General features: G+C 37.8%; 1 protein-coding gene across 1 annotated transcript in view; it reads right to left on the minus strand.

Moving 5' to 3' along the window:
- Positions 1-7136: 7136 nt before the first annotated feature.
- Positions 7137-16122, minus strand: part of LOC113360414 — a 41301-nt gene continuing 32315 nt past the window's right edge. Inside the window, exon 5 of the mRNA XM_026603923.1 lies at positions 7137-7328. Within this exon, the coding sequence (XP_026459708.1) occupies positions 7137-7328 (192 nt within the window). The remainder of the gene's footprint in view (positions 7329-16122) is intronic.

Here is a 16122-nt window from a genome sequence, read left to right on the forward strand (position 1 = left end):
ACACCTGTTGGTCGTACATCAGGCAGACTTATTTGCTACAGAGTTTGCGACACAACTTCAACAGTCTTATTTTGTCACTAAAGGTCGTAGTTCTCTGGTTTGTAACAAATATAATTGTTACAAACCCGGTTTTATTGTATTTCTCACGTTCTCATCATTTGTAAACCATTTTTGAGCCATAATAAATTATTTTGAGAGCATTTTTACTATGATGATCTAATTCCCTCGTAACCAAGGCAATGGAGGAAGCTATTCACGCAACATAAATGAGTAACTATTTCATTTAATTATATAATTCACCTAATCGCTGCTTTTGCAGAGTTTTAAATTATTTGAATGAATGTCTTAATTATTTGTTATTCAGTTTGATAGGTTATGCTTGGTTTAATCTCTTGATAATCTATGCTTAAGGTTTACAAATAATGTTTGAGAATCTGTATGATTGATAGTGAATTAAAGATAAAAATGACTTAAGAATTGAATAGAGTTTTGAAATATTTATCATTCAATTTTGCATAATAGTGGAATCTAGTGTCTTGGTTACCTCTCGCACCCATTGTTAATATTTTTGTATATATAATTTTATTAAATCTAAAATTCCATTTCCTTCACAAGTCTGAAACGAATCCTATTTACTACAATCACAATCAAAAATCTTAATCATTTTGGCGCCGCCGACGCGGATTTGTGCTTAGGTAGAATTTTTAGGTTTTTATTATTTTTTATTATTCCATTTGTTCTTTTTACGTCTCTTTGGTTGTGTCTTTGTATTACAGGTTTGAAGTTGGATACTAAAGACCTTGGAATCAAAGCTTGAATCTAAAAGAGAAGGAAAAAAGACAAAGCAAAAAAATAAAGAAAAAAAGAGAGAAAAAAAAACAAAAAAGGAGAGAACTATTATTTATTTATTTTTTAAGAGACTTTCCATTTTTTTGTAATTATTATTATTATTTATTTACTTTTTTCCTTTTCTTTGGACTGGACTTTGGACAATTTATTTTAACTTTAAACCCTATGGAAGGGTTATATAAAAAAAAATTAAATATAAACTGTTTGCAGGGAAGGACGACGATTACAATATCGTCTTGGCCCCTCGGGTTCGCACATGACATTGGAGTCGTGGCCCGAGTCGACTTCAGCGGTTCTGCGCCCGTCTGGTACGGGAGGTAAGCTTTCGAAACATCCGCGAATCCCCTGTCAGCAGGTTTATTGTATGCCTTAAGGTGAATATATGCTGAGGATTTGAATACGGGTTTTTTAATTTCCTAGTAAAGGGCAAGGCATGGCCAAATTAAGATAAGGACTCGGATTTCATCACCGTTTCCTTCTTGCCCGCTTTAGGAAAACGAAACCAAACCCGAACCTAAGCTTAAAATTTTGACTAGAAAGAGACCTATAGGGTAACGATCTTAGTAGGAAAGTCGTTCGAAAAATATTGGTTACTCTTTTAGCATACTTCGAAGTTCATGATGGTTTCTGTGAGTTGAATGCGTGATTGCGCCGCCTTGTGATAGCGGTGATGCCTTGGGTATCAAAGCTCCACTGAGCTTCCTTCGCCTCAATTCAACTTACTTTGACTCGGTTTGATTCCAGAGGGGTTTGCCTAAATTGTAACGAATTCCCTTTCGAAGGATTAAAATCTAGTCTAGAAACAATCTAAGTGGAGCCATCATGCTTGTTGTTTGCTAGATTTTATAGGTTTGATTTGGTCGAGTCAGCCTTGTTTGTGATTGTGTAGAATTCCCTTGCAATTAAGAATGTCGAACTGGTATGATAGAAGCCAATACAATGATTATCGACCTGAATTTTAATATGGACATCATCCTTTCTATGACCATGTTGGGAATAGTGGTTGGGAACGCCATCCTTTTCAAGGTTATGGTTCATACCATAGTGAACCCAATTACTATCCACACGCGAATTGGTCTTACGAGCAAGAAAATCAGGAACATTATAGTACTAGTTACGCGTTTTCGGAAAATTACTTAAAAACTAGTCCTGATTATGATATTTCTGAACCTGTTCCTTCTCTAGAAGAGACCCAACAACGGATTAAAAGGACGTATAAACGTTTAGTTGCAATGAATAGTTTAAAAGAAGAGTGTACACGGTATTCTGAGATGATAAACGAGAGTAGTGAACGTATAAGTGTTATGCTCAGTGAAATTCAGGCACGTCTAGAGGCAGAAAATGAACAGTTAGCTAATGCTGCTCGAAATGATCTAAATTTCCAAAATAATGTTTCTAATTCTACCCTTGATATCAATAGTGAATATTTGCCTAATTTAGAGGACGAGGTTAGAATAAAAGACACTACTTATTTAGATAAGGTTCAATCATCTTCGTACTATTATGATGAGGATAGTAGTAATGAAGAATCTGAAATGTGTAGGCATAGTGATCAGGAATCTATTAATCCAATTGAGCTTTATAATGATTCTAGTTCAAATCCAAATAATTTTTATGATTATTCACCTATTCAAAAGGACGAGGATTTGATTAGGGATACCACCGTTTTAGACGATGTAGTTTTTCCTTTTGATTACGAAGCCGATAATGCTTTAGAGGAACGGGTTTATTCCGAAAATGATGTTTTAGAGTCTACCGACTTAGAAACAATAGTCTTAGACGAAGAAAATGAACTCGTAGAGCTATTAAATATGAGTAAGGATGCGTCGCTTAAGTATAACCTCGAAGGAGCAATTGACTATTTTCAGGATTCCAATGATCTATAAATTAAGGAAATTGTAGCTAGTCTATCTAGAGATACCCAAAAATCTATGTTTGGGGGTGATTATCATTCTCCTTGTGCCATACCTTTAGCTCTTACAGAGATCCCTCATTTTGGACTTGATATCTCTGCCTCGACCATTTTACAAGATTACCTTCATACTCGTTCTCCCGAACCTAATGATGACCAGGAAGAAGTTCAGTCATTAGAAACCCATCCTCTGATTGATGTGGTTTTCCCAGGCTATCATACCCAGATTGACTTTGTTTTCCCACCAAATAGTTTTCTTCAAAATGTGGGAACGTTTATATTTCAAATGTGTCGAATATTAAGTTGTGAGACTAAACCTAAATGCTTTAGGAAATTAGAATCGACACATTTGCTTAAGAGTGACCACTACTGTCATTGTGGTCAATTTTGTAAGTCAAATCTTATTGACTTAGAGGATCCTCAGTTATTTAGGTTATTATTGTGCGCTTCTAAGATCATATTTGAGTTTTTCCAGACTCTAGGACCTAATGATTCGGGTCCCACCTATGAAGAAACACAACCAATGAAAATATTTTATTTAGACCCTTTCTTAGAACCTGAACCTGAACCACAATTAGATATAAATATCTTAATCAGGAAACTAGATAAGGGCATGTTATCCTTGTTCACTTTCTTGGGTTATTGTAGTTTCCTTTGGTCAGCTCTTTTTGGTTTTGAAGACCCACAGTTATTTCGGCTGTTACTTTTTGATTCTATGAGGTGACTAATTCCTTCCAATGTCTGGCTGAAGACTTCAAACTTAGCACTTCTTGGGAGGTAACCCAATCTCATGCGACACGGTAATATCTTTCCTTAACTCTTTTGCTTCAAATGGTAACAGTTTCTCCTTGTTCATATGCTTTTAATTTTATCTTTAGAACATTGAGGGCAATGTTAGATTTAAGTTTGGGGGTATGGGAGAAACTTTTTAGTTGCACTTTTGAAACTTCTAGCGTCACATGGTATCCGGTTAGCTAAGTTTACATACTATTTCTCTCCGAAAATATAGAAATTGGAATGCTAGAGATAACAACTTATTGAGACATTAGAGAAAAAGACATTGAGATCCTTGAAATTCAGAAGATAACTTGTTCCTTTTAGAGGGTAACCGTGATGGACATAACCATACATGATGGAAAGGCAAGTAGGTCAGGGAAATGCCAGAAAGACAAAGCAAACTCACAATGTAGTCTTAGTTACTGGATTGCGACTCTCTCTCAGTAGAAACTTATCATCATCAACAAGCGGAGCGACATCAAAATTGAAGACGTTTTAGGTTAAGAAGAAACAATAGAAGAGAATAATTCAAAAATCAAAGTTGAAGTTATAAGAGCAAATGATATAAGTTGTTAGAATCCATGATACCAAGACATCACAAGTTGCGAAGATCCAAGTTTTGAAAGTCCTTCTCTCATGGCCATGTAAACTTTTGTCTTGTAATTTTTTGTTTTCAAAAAAAAAAAAAAAATGAAAAATGAAAAATGAAAAAAAAAATGAAACATCATTACGTTCTTTTTGTTCAATAAGGCCATAGGGAAGAAGAAATTTATAAGTCAAGCAAGAAATCGAAGAGAAGAGTTAATTGTCAAGGTTCTATGAGGTTCGAGAGTTTATTATCAACAGTTGAAGACCGAAGAAGGCGTTGTTTCTACTGAGCACTGTGAGATAGTCGAAGAAAGATGCATTTTGGTTGCTTTGTTAGTCTGCTTTCAATCTGGCACAAAATCTTTCTAGCACTGGTTTAACTCATCACACGTAATTAGTCCAGCTGTGTAGCAGATGTCCCTCTCATTTTTATCTCTCTCCTAATCTTATCCAGCTGTAAATCAGCGAACGCATCTTACAATGTTTATCTAGTTGTGTAGTGGATATCTCTTTATCTAGCAGTGGTGTGGATGTGTCTCCCCTTTTCTTCAGTCAGCTTTAGAGCTGACACCTTTAATTTCTCTGGCATTCTACTTACTTGGAGATAGGTTGAGAATATGTATGTCCTCATAGCTCTTTGGATACTTGTGACCAATTAGGAGTAAAGGTTTTGTGGGTACACCTCTGGTAAACCCTCCGGAGACAACACTCCGCCGCTAGGGCCACCTAGCGGTTTAACGGCCTGCTGCACGTGCTAAGTGTAGTCTTTTTATCTTTTCAAAAATAAATTTTGCTCGAGGACTAGCAAATAATAAGTTTGGGGGTATTTGATAGACACATTTTTGTGTTTAATTTGATCTCAATACTATATATTGTTGGCACTCGAGTTTGTACTAATTTTGGTGTTTTATGTGTTTGTAGGCACCTTTGGAAAATAAACATTTTTTGGAAAATTCGGCTCGAAAAGTTGGTAAAAGCTCCGGAGGACACGTGTTATTCGGACTCTCACCGTTGGATAAGGGGCACCCCAGGTCACCCCAAAAGGCAGCTGCTATTCGCACCCCAGTACAAGATTAGGGGGAGGTCATCTTCTCCATTTGAATTTTGTTTTTGGAGGGAAAATGGAGAACACTTCTGCAGATTTTTGATCGAATTGTTGAACGCGTTCTAGGGAGATTCAATGGCTGATTTTTGGTAGATAGTTGTGATATGGCCTATTAAACACACTGTGGGCGTTTGGTTCGACCAGAATTGGCTAGAATCAGCTAAACAATTCACGGGTTGAAAACAGGGCAGTTCGTGTATATCACGGGTTTCACGTGATTTGGAGAAGATTCAACGTGTTTTGTGCGTGCATGGAAGACCCTCACAGCCTGTTGGAGCGTGAAGGAGTTAAATATGGTAATTTGGAGGCTTGAAAACGCGTGAGAAGATGAAACAGGAAAGAAAATATTCCCAGAAATATTTTCTTTACTGCCGAGTTAAAGAGAATCATATGGAGTGAATGAGCGAGATTCGATGGGTCTGTTGGCTATAAATAGGTTGTTGTGGTTGAGTAGAAAGGGTGTCGAGAGTCTGGGGGGCTGAGGAGAGCCAGAGAAGAAGAAATTCGAGTTTTCCCAAACTAGGTTTCTGCTGCTGTTGCTGCTGATGAACATGAAGAACACGACGAACGGACCTGCACCCGCAGTCGTTGTGCTACAGTAATAACGACTCACACCTGTGGGTCGTACATCAGGCAGACTTATTTGCTACAGCGTTTGCGACACAGCTTCAGCAGTCTTATTTTGTCACTGAGGGTCGTAGTTCTCTGGTTTGTAACAAATATAATTGTTACAAACCCGGTTTTATTGTATTTCTCACATTCTCATCATTTGTAAACCATTTTTGAGCCATAATAAATTATTTTGAGAGCATTTTTACTATGATGAGCTAATTCCCTCGTAACCAAGGCAATGGAGGAAGCTATTCACGCAACATAAATGGGTAACTATTTCATTTAATTATATAATTCACCTAATCGCTGCTTTTGCAGAGTTTTAAATTATTTGAATGATTGTCTTAATTATTTGTTATTCAGTTTGATAGGTTATGCTTGGTTTAATCTCTTGATAATCTATGCTTAAGGTTTACAAATAATGTTTGAGAATCTGTATGATTGATAGTGAATTAAAGATAAAAGAGGACTTAAGAATTGAATAGAGTTTTGAAATATTTATCATTCAATTTTGCATAATAGTGGAATCTAGTATCTTGGTTACCTCTCGCACCCATTGTTAATATTTTTGTATATATAATTTTATTAAATATAAAATCCATTTCCTTCACAAGTCTGAAACGAATCCTATTTACTACAATCACAATCAAAAATCTTAATCACCATCGTACAGAAAAATAAACCTAATTAATGGCATTAGAACTAAAAACATAGAATCTTTCTAAATAATATAACCTAGTATCATCCATTGTACATCAAGGTTTACATAATGGTACATATGTAAAAAGACAGCTAAGAAAACTGAAGTGCGCAAGAAGGTGCACATATTAATGGTACACATTTCCTGACACTAATTATCCACGCCTAGAAAATTGAAAAGACATTACCAAAAGTAAACACCAAAAACATAGAATCTTTTGAACAAATTAAACATAGTAAAAAGCATCAAGGAAGGGGGCAGGTAGCTCTGTTGTGGTTACCAAGGGTGAAGCACTTTGTGCACATCATAGTCCTCTTTTGCTTCTCCCAAGCATTCTTGATACTCTGTGTTCTTCATCTACCAGGTAGAGGAACATGAATAGGAACAATAATCCTATCACTAGGATCATAAGCCTGCGGCTTGTCAAAATTGGGGATGGGCAAGATGATCTCCTGGTATGCCAAGTTGTACCATTTAGTGATGAAGTATGGCTCAACAAATGAATAGATGTCCTCCCTCGTAGCTTGAATGGCAGCACAAGCATGTGCACAAGGAAAACCATTAACTCGCCATATGTGACACGTACAAGTTTTCTACAATAGATCTACAAAATAAGACCTGGGAGAATGTACTTCATATAATCTTTCCATGGATTCACTAACACTCCAAGTATGACCAATGTCGATGTTTTCCTTTAGTAAAGCCTCATATATGGGAGTGAGCCTAGTGTTGAAAGTTTCTAGACCTTCTACCCTTCTCGTAGAATTCTTCTTCATAATTTCAAACTAAAATAATAAAAACACGAAACATAAATAAAAAAATGATCTAGAAGGACTACAGATAAAACATGTGCACAACAATATACACATTAAGGAAATCCATGTGTACAACAATGTACACATAGTTGCAGAATCACAGATAAAACATGTGTACAAGTATGTACACATCAAGAAAATCCATGTGTACATCAATATATACACATAAACTGTTGGGGTTTTGTTCCGTATACAAAACCATATGGCTGAAATTGGACTTTAGATAACAGTTTTTGAAACAGAAATAGTGATCTAATGCTGTCAAAACTGCTACCAAAGGGCAGTTTCGGGTTTGGAATGTCCACAAGGTTTACTTGGATTAGGAAACTTGTATGACGGTTTGGTAGAGTGTTTTCCAAGTTTAGGGTTTCCTGATTAAGGTGGAAGACCATTCTTAGAAGTTCTAGAAGACTTGGGGGGCAAGGATTTGTCTACTATATAAGAAGGCTTATATTGTGAGTAGAAATCCATTCTCTTGTAGAATCCTCCCTCAATAACGAGACTGATTGGGTCACAACCGTTGTGTCCTACGATGGTTGGTGATGGAGAAAAATCAATATGAGAAGAGAGACTTGTAGTGAGAACGGGTATGGGAGAAATCTAGGGTTTCTAGGGTTCATGTGGGAGAAGCTAGAATTCATGATGTTCTTCATGTTCTTGTCTAAAGTCGAAGAAACCATGGCGGTAGAAGTTTATGGAAGAAGAAGAATAAAGTAAGAGGTAAACTCTTCGTAATATGTGTTGTTGTTTCTGGGTTACATAACTAGTTTATTATATGATGTGTGTCGATGTAATAACTTGTTATGATAATGAAGATTCGCGGGGTGGTTTTGGCCGTGGATGTAGCCTACAAAGCGTAGGTGAACCACGTAATCTTTGTGTCATGTGTGATTGTCTATTGTCGTATTGATTATATATTCATGCTAGTATTATCAATCAAGCTAATATAAAGATGTAAGTAAAGGATTCGAGCTAAGTTATCTAAAGTAGGATGTTTCATGGAATTTACTTCTATCGAAACATACTGGTTCGAGATTAACGTAACCTCGTGTTTATGGGTGAAAACTGTTTCTGCAGTTTTCGGTAAATTTGGGTGTGTTGATGAGAAACGAATTCAAACCCTAAACAAATGCACTGCACGGGAGTACTTTTGAGTTCGAGAGATCAATCTGTAAGACTCTGGACTAAACCAAGAAATGGTCGTTCCAGATTCAATTCGGTCACAAGGTGAAGGAGAAGGGTTGATCTTAGAGAGGGAAGCGAAGAAGGTGTTTGAGATCAGAGTGTTGAAATATGAAGGTGTGGCTATCTATGACTTGCGTGTCAGAAAATGGTTTCTGGCTACTTGTGTTGATAACACTTGTGTTCTTCGTGTCGAAATAGGTTGAAAACCTATTTATACAAGTCATTTGAGCGCATCCTTGTTCTCATAGGAAGTGGAGAAAGTTAAGTGATGTAGTAGTGGGATTGTGTAGGAGATGGTGGTCATCACGTGGTCACTCCTTCACCCACTTCTCTCATCGTGTTTAACCATTCATCTTTTCCTGACACGTTCTTGTAATGAGTGCGTTGCACGCCGCACGCTGTAAACCACCAGACCAATACCCCAGTAAGTATCCCCCAGTTTGTGACATGTGCGATGTTTCGAGTGAGTGGGTCGAGTCGTGGGACTTTCCGCAAAGAATAGCATACGGTGCTATTGGGTTAAACAACCAAGTTATTTATGAAGCCGATACTCATAAAATATCGCATGTGTTCAATGCATGTAAAGCATCGCTTTTAAGCAAGCAACTCAAGACAATCGATGTGCATGAAGCATCGTTGTTTTAGAGCTTGATTGAATAAGTCGCCGGATTGAGCGTCTTAAAAAGGTGGCATGTCCGACCACCTTTGGGAGATCGATTGAGGGTCGTATGGACGAGCCATATCTTGGTCGATCGCTCCTTGTGAAAGGGAGGCGGCCGGTGATCATTGAGGTATCTCATTGATCACTCAATACTTGATCTAATCCATCCGACCATGCTAGCAAAGTCAGACGGACGAGATGATTTGCGGCAGATGTTTGCCGCCGTTGATTCAAATTAGGGTTTGGAAACCATGTGGCCAACCCTAGTTTATGCTAATCGAACATGAGTGTTGGGCGCTAATAGAAGCAGGCCGATCGGCCATGTGTGAAGACGGGCCGTTGGCGTGCATATCGACACCTCCTAGGCCATCTAACATCAGATCTAGGCCACTCGATTCAGCCGGCGAAGATGAGTGGTCATGATCGATTTGTGACACAAGCTCATTGCCTCAAACGTGAATTAAGGTTTAGAATGGCCACGACTACTCTAATTCAATCGAGCGACTCGATGCATCATTGACTTCCCACGGGTAATTCGATCGAGCGGGAATAATGTTGGGCCGGTGGTGAACTCATGTGCACCTCCTTAATTGTCCAAAACGCGATCTAAGCCATCCAACTAGGATGGCTAAGTTGGATGGTTGTGATCGATTTAAGACGCTAATACATTGTCGCGACCCAAATTAGGGTTTTGAAAACATCGTGTTTGCCTTAGCTTGGGCAAACGACTTGTGGCTCTACGGATTGGTCGTGGACTTACCGATCGAGCAAGGGGGAAGTTGTTCCGCCAGTGTGCATGATGGCATTTCCTTAATCATCTGTAGAAATATCCAAGCCGTCCAACTAGGCTGGCGAAGTTGGACGGTTGTGATGCTTCTGAGACCCTTTTTAACGGTTTCAGCTCGTTGGAGATATTTTTATACATCACGATCGCCCATGTTTGGGGTCGGCATTCGAATCACTTATGGCTGAGGGAATGGGACTCGGTCAACTAGGGCACTAGTGGGCCCGCCGGTGGTCACTACGGTGATTGCCTAGTTCTGTTAGGAGTAAGCTGATTGTAGATTTAATGAGGGTTGTAGTAATGAGGTTCAAACTCTCAGACTTGTGAAGGTATAATTTTTTTAGAAAATAAATATATATACAAATATTGACAAATTGGTAAAGAGTTACTGGGACTAAGGACTTGGCCAATTCTCATGCATATGGTACATTTTATTTATCCTTAACAATTATCGCTCAAAACATAAAATGTAAGGACTCTTATTTTGCCAATATAGATTCTCAGAATATTAGTTATAAATCGTAAGCATGGGACATCAAACATTTAAGCAAGCATGTCGCATCAAATAAAACGATAACTAATTAAACAAAATCATTTTTCAATTTTAAATCAATGCAAAAGTCATAAAAAGAATAAATTAAATTTACCAGAATGATGAAAATCGCCTCCTCCGTTGTCCCAATGTTGGGTTTAGCTCATCATGGTGAAATACCTCTCAAAATATTTTATTAAGCTCAATTGGTGTTTACAATAAAGAGAAGAAGAGAAAATGGTGTGAAACTGTAATCTGCGACGCACAAAAAGCGTCCAGAATAAACGATAAAATCTAACTGCTGTTGTCGCTAAGGTTCTAAGACCCACACCTACGACCCACGAGCCACTGTCGTTGTCACTGTTGAAGAACGACTGTTTCTGAGAGTCTGTTCTTCGTGTTCTTCATCTTCATCAGCAGCATAAAACAGCAGCAGGAAGCTTGCTGTTCATAGTGATTTCTTGCTCCTCAGTTCTCCTCAAGCCCCCAAACTCTCGACAACCTCTCTGTAGCACATTAGGAACATATTTATACGTAATTGAACCATTGAATCTCCTCCATTAACTCCAAATAATCTTCATTTACTCGGCCATTGAAGAAAAATATTTCAGAATATTTTCTTCCCTGAATTATCTCTATACGCGTCTGGAGATGTAAATGGTGAGTAGATTTTCTTTGTTTATCTCAACACACTTCAGAATATAGCCAAGCCCCATCCAAACACGATCAGCACACTTCCAACTCATCAAAACCCCGTAAAATATTTCCCATGCACGCGTCTGCTCTGATTTCATCTGATGGATTTTCCAGCCAAATTTGATCGCATCCAACACCCATATCTAGGCCTGTCAATATTTGTCCGATATCCGGTATCCGTTTCCGAGTATTCGAGATCCTATAGGATTTTATCCGTTTTATCGGATATCGGATATCGGATCGGATATTTTATCGGATATTTCTTCCTTAACATATCGGAAACGGATTAGACCCCATCCGAAATGTTAATATCCGATATCCGATAGTATAGGAACTTATTTACAATTTATCCTAATTTCGAGTCTAGTATCGGATATTATCGCATATTGTCGGATAAATATCCCATAAGTGTCAATTATGAAAATGTTTTACAAGGGTTTTTAAGCATTTTTGTTATAACCGGATACTATCGGATATCCGACAGCTTAGCCTATCGGAATCGATATCTGATTTTGATATCCTATAGAATATTATCGGATATCGAATATCCGGTAGTGCTTAACATGTCGGATATCGGATTTCTAAATATCCGACGGATATTCTTCCATTGACAGGCCTACCCATATCCTTCCTGTCTAGCCCAGCAGAAGATACCCAATGAGTTTCAGCCATTGAATCGGCCTGAAACTCCTTCAAAAATCGATTGGAAAATATGCCAGTAAATAACCAAATTTTCCCGCCAATTTTGGAATTTGAATTTGGGAAGAAAACTGGCCTCCCCCTAATCCAGTTCTGGTGTCCCTTTAGCAATCGGGGCTGAAATAGTAATTTTTGGGTGGAAATAGTAATTTTTCTTGGTTCCTCCGGGACATTTCTGTGACGTTTCCAGTGCATTTCTGGGGTTCCTTTAATACTTTATCTTGGGGGTGTAAAACACCACTTTTTGAGCCCATTTCGCCGCAAGGGCTTATTTCTCTAAAATTTCCTACAAGAACACAAAATAACACAATAAGTACTTAATCGAGTCTAACAATACAGAATATTGAGAACAAAATAGACACATAAATGCGTCTATCAAATACCCCCAAACTTATTATTTGCTAGTCCTCGAGCAAAACTAAAAAATAAAACCGAGTTAATCTCGGGTGGGTTTAATAGAGGTGTACCCACAAAAACCATGACTTCTAATTGGTCACAAGTATCCAAAGAGCTATGAGGACATACATATTCTCAACCTATCTCCAAGTAACTAGAATGCCATAGAAATTAAAGGTGTCAGCTCTAAAGCTGACTGAAGAAAAGGGGAGACACATCCGCACGACTGCTAGATAAAGAGATATCCGCTACACAGCTAGATAAACATTGTAAGATGCGTCCGCTGCTTTACAACTGGATAAGATTAGGAGAGAGATAAAGATAAGAGGGACATCTGCTACACAGATGGACTAATTATGTGTGATGAGTTAAACCAGTGCTAGAAAGATCTTGTGCCAGATTGAAAGCAGACTAATAAAGCAACCAAAATGCATCTTTCTTCGACTCTCTCACAGTGCTCAGTAGAAATAACGTTTTCTTCGGTCTTGAACTGTTGTTGATAAACTCTCGAACCTCATAGAACCTTGACAATTAACTCTTCTCTTCGATTTCTTGCTTGACTTATAAATTTCTTCTTCCCTATGGCCTTATGAACAAAAAGAACGTAATGATGTTGTTTTTTTTTTCATTTTTCATTTTTTTTTTTTTTTACAAGACAAAAATTTACATGGCCATGAGAGAAGGACTTTAGAACTTGGATCTTCACAACTTGTGATGTCTTGGTATCATGAACTTCAACAACTTATATCATTTGCTCTTGTAACTTCTTGTAACTAAGTCTTCAACTTTGATTTTTGAATTATTCTTTTCTGTTGTTTCTTCTAAACCTTAAACGTCTTCAACTTTTTCATAAATTTTGATGTCACTCCGCTTGTTGATGATGATAAGTTTCTACTGAGAGAGAGTCGTAATCCAGTAACTAAGACTACATTGTGAGGTTGCTCTGTCTTTCTGGCATTTCCTTCTGACCTACTTGCCTTTCCATCATGGATGGTTAGGTCCATCACGGTTACCCTATAAAAGGAACAAGTTCTCTCCTGAATTTCAAGGATCTCAATGTCTTTTTCTCTAATGTCTCAATAGGTTGTTATCTCTAGCATTCCAATTTCTATCTTTTCGGTGAGAAACAGTATGTAAACTTAGCTAACCGGGTACTATGTAACGCTAGAATTTTCAAAAATGCGACTAAAATGTTTCTCCCATACCCCCAAACTTAAATCTAACATTGTCCTCGATGTTCTAAAGATAAAATTAAAAGCATGAACAAGGAGAAACTGTTACCAATGAAGCAAAAGAGATAAGGAAAGATATTACCATGTCGCATGAATATTGGGTTACCTCCCAAGAAGTGCTAAGTTTAAAGTCTTCAGCCAGACTAAGAAAGGATTAGTCACCACGTAGAATCATATAGTAGTAGCCGGAATAACTGTGGGTCATCTGGATCAAAAAGTGTTACCCACAAGAAGAGGAAACTGCAACAGACCAAGAAGATGCCGAACATACCCTTGCTTAAGACAACTACATCTAGTTGTGGTTCAGGTTCAGGCTCTATAAAAGGGACTAAATAAAAGGTTTTCATCGGTTGGATTTCCTCAAAGCTAAGATCCGGTTCAGGTATTAGAGTCTGGAAAAACTCAACCAAGAACTTATAAGCACATAACAACAACCTGAATAACTGGGGATCCTCTAAGTCAATCAGATTTGACTCACACAGCTGACCACAATGAAAGAGGTGGTCTTCCTTAAGAAAATGTGTCGACCCTAATATCCTAAAGTGATTAGGTTTAGTCTCAAAACTTAATAACCGACACATCTTAAAATCAAAAGTTCCCACAATTGGAAGAAAAGTTTTTGGTGGGAAAACAAAGTCAATCTTGGGATTATTGCCTGAGCTAACCTCATCAACCAGAGGATGCGTTTCTAACAGTTGAGACTCATGTTGAATATTATTAAGTTCGGGAAAACGAGTACGAAGATAGTCTCGTAAGATGGGTGAGGCATTGATGTCAAGTCCCAAGTGAGTGATATTTTTAAGAGTTAAAGAACATGGAGAATGATAATCACCCCCAAACTTAGAGTTTTCGGCATCTCTAGGTAGACTGGTCATAATCTCCCTAATTTCTAGGTCATCAGATTCCTGAAAGTGGGCGATTGATTTTTCTAAGTCAGGTTCATCCCCGCTAATCTCTACGAGTTCTTCTAAGACTATTGTTTCTAAATCGTTTGACTCGAAAACAGTACTCTCAAGATAAACTGGTTCCTCTAAACCATCATCGGTTTCGTAATCATCGTCTAAAATGGGGGTATTTTTAGTCAAATCCTCGTCCTTTTGATTAGGTAAATAATTATTAAAATTATTTGGATTTGAACTAGAAATATCATTATAATCATCATCACCATCCTCCTCCTCATCATCATCACAATATAATTTTTGATATTCACGAATTCTCAAGCTTTGTTCCCAACTACATGGTTTATGTTTATAATATTTCTCATAGATCGTTAGAGGTGATTCCTCAATAAAAGTTGGAGTATCCATATATCGCTGCCCACGCATATATTCACCAAGAGTCATTTCCAAAGACGTCTCTTGGTAACGAGAATTTCTAGACATATATTCTCGCAACGTCATCGCAGGTGGCGTCTCCTCAAAAGGATTCATCACCGAAGAAATATAAACTACAGAGGGATTCTATAAAATCACAAACAAGGCCGACTCGACTCCACCAAAGCAAACCTAAAGATTTCTAGCAAACAAAAAGCATGATGGCTCAACTTAGATTGTTTCTAGACCAGCTTCTATCTCTCGAAGGGGAATTCGTTACAGTTTGAGCAACACCTCTGGATCAATCCGAGCTAATGTGAGATGAAACTGAGGCGAGGGAAGCTCAATGGAGCTTTGATACCCAAGGCCTCACCGGCGTTACAAGGCGGCTTGTTTCAACTCCCAGAAGTCACCATGAACTTTGAAGTTGCTTAAAAGGTAACCAATATCCTTCGAAAATTTTTCCTAACAAGCTCGATACCCTATAGGTCTCTTTCTAATCAGATTTTAAATCTTGGGTTCGCGTTAGGTTTTGTTTTCCTAAAACGGGCAAGAAGGGAACGGTGATGAAATATGAACCCTTATCTTGTTTAGGCCAGGCCTTGCCCTTTACTAGGAAAATAAAGACAGTCCGGTTCGTCCTCAAACAATTATCACCTTAAGGCATACGGTAAATCGTTTGCAGGGGATTCACGAGTGTTTCGATTGGACTTACCTCCCGTACCGGACGGGGGATGAACCATTGTCGTCGAGTCGGGCCACGACTCCTATGCCGTGTACGAACCCGAGGGGCCGAGACGATATAGTAATCGTCGTCCTTCCCTGCACACAGTTTATATAATAATTTTTTTTTTAATAATAATACCCTTCCGTAGGGTTAAAAAAAGAATAAAGTCCAATTGTCCAGAATAAAGTCCAAATAAAAAAGTCCAAAAATTACAAAAATTATGAAAGATAAAGCCTATTTACAAATCCTAAAAAAAAATTATGTCTTTTTTTTTCTTCTCTTTTAGCTTTTAGCTTTAAGCTTTTTTTTCCCAAGTCCTTAGTATTCCACTTCGAACCTGTAAATCAAAGACACAAAAAGAAACGTAAAAAGGAACAAATAATAGTAAAAAAAAATAATAAAAACCTAAAAATTCTACCTAAACATAAATCCGCGTCGGCGGTGCCAAAATGATTATTGATTTTTTGTGGGTTGTAGTAATGAAGTGGTAAGGATGGTTCGAACTCTAAGACTTGTGAAGGTGAAGGATTTTTAGATTT

The sequence above is a fragment of the Papaver somniferum genome, chromosome 3 (assembly GCF_003573695.1).
Source record: "Papaver somniferum cultivar HN1 chromosome 3, ASM357369v1, whole genome shotgun sequence".
Classification (NCBI taxonomy): domain Eukaryota; kingdom Viridiplantae; phylum Streptophyta; class Magnoliopsida; order Ranunculales; family Papaveraceae; genus Papaver; species Papaver somniferum.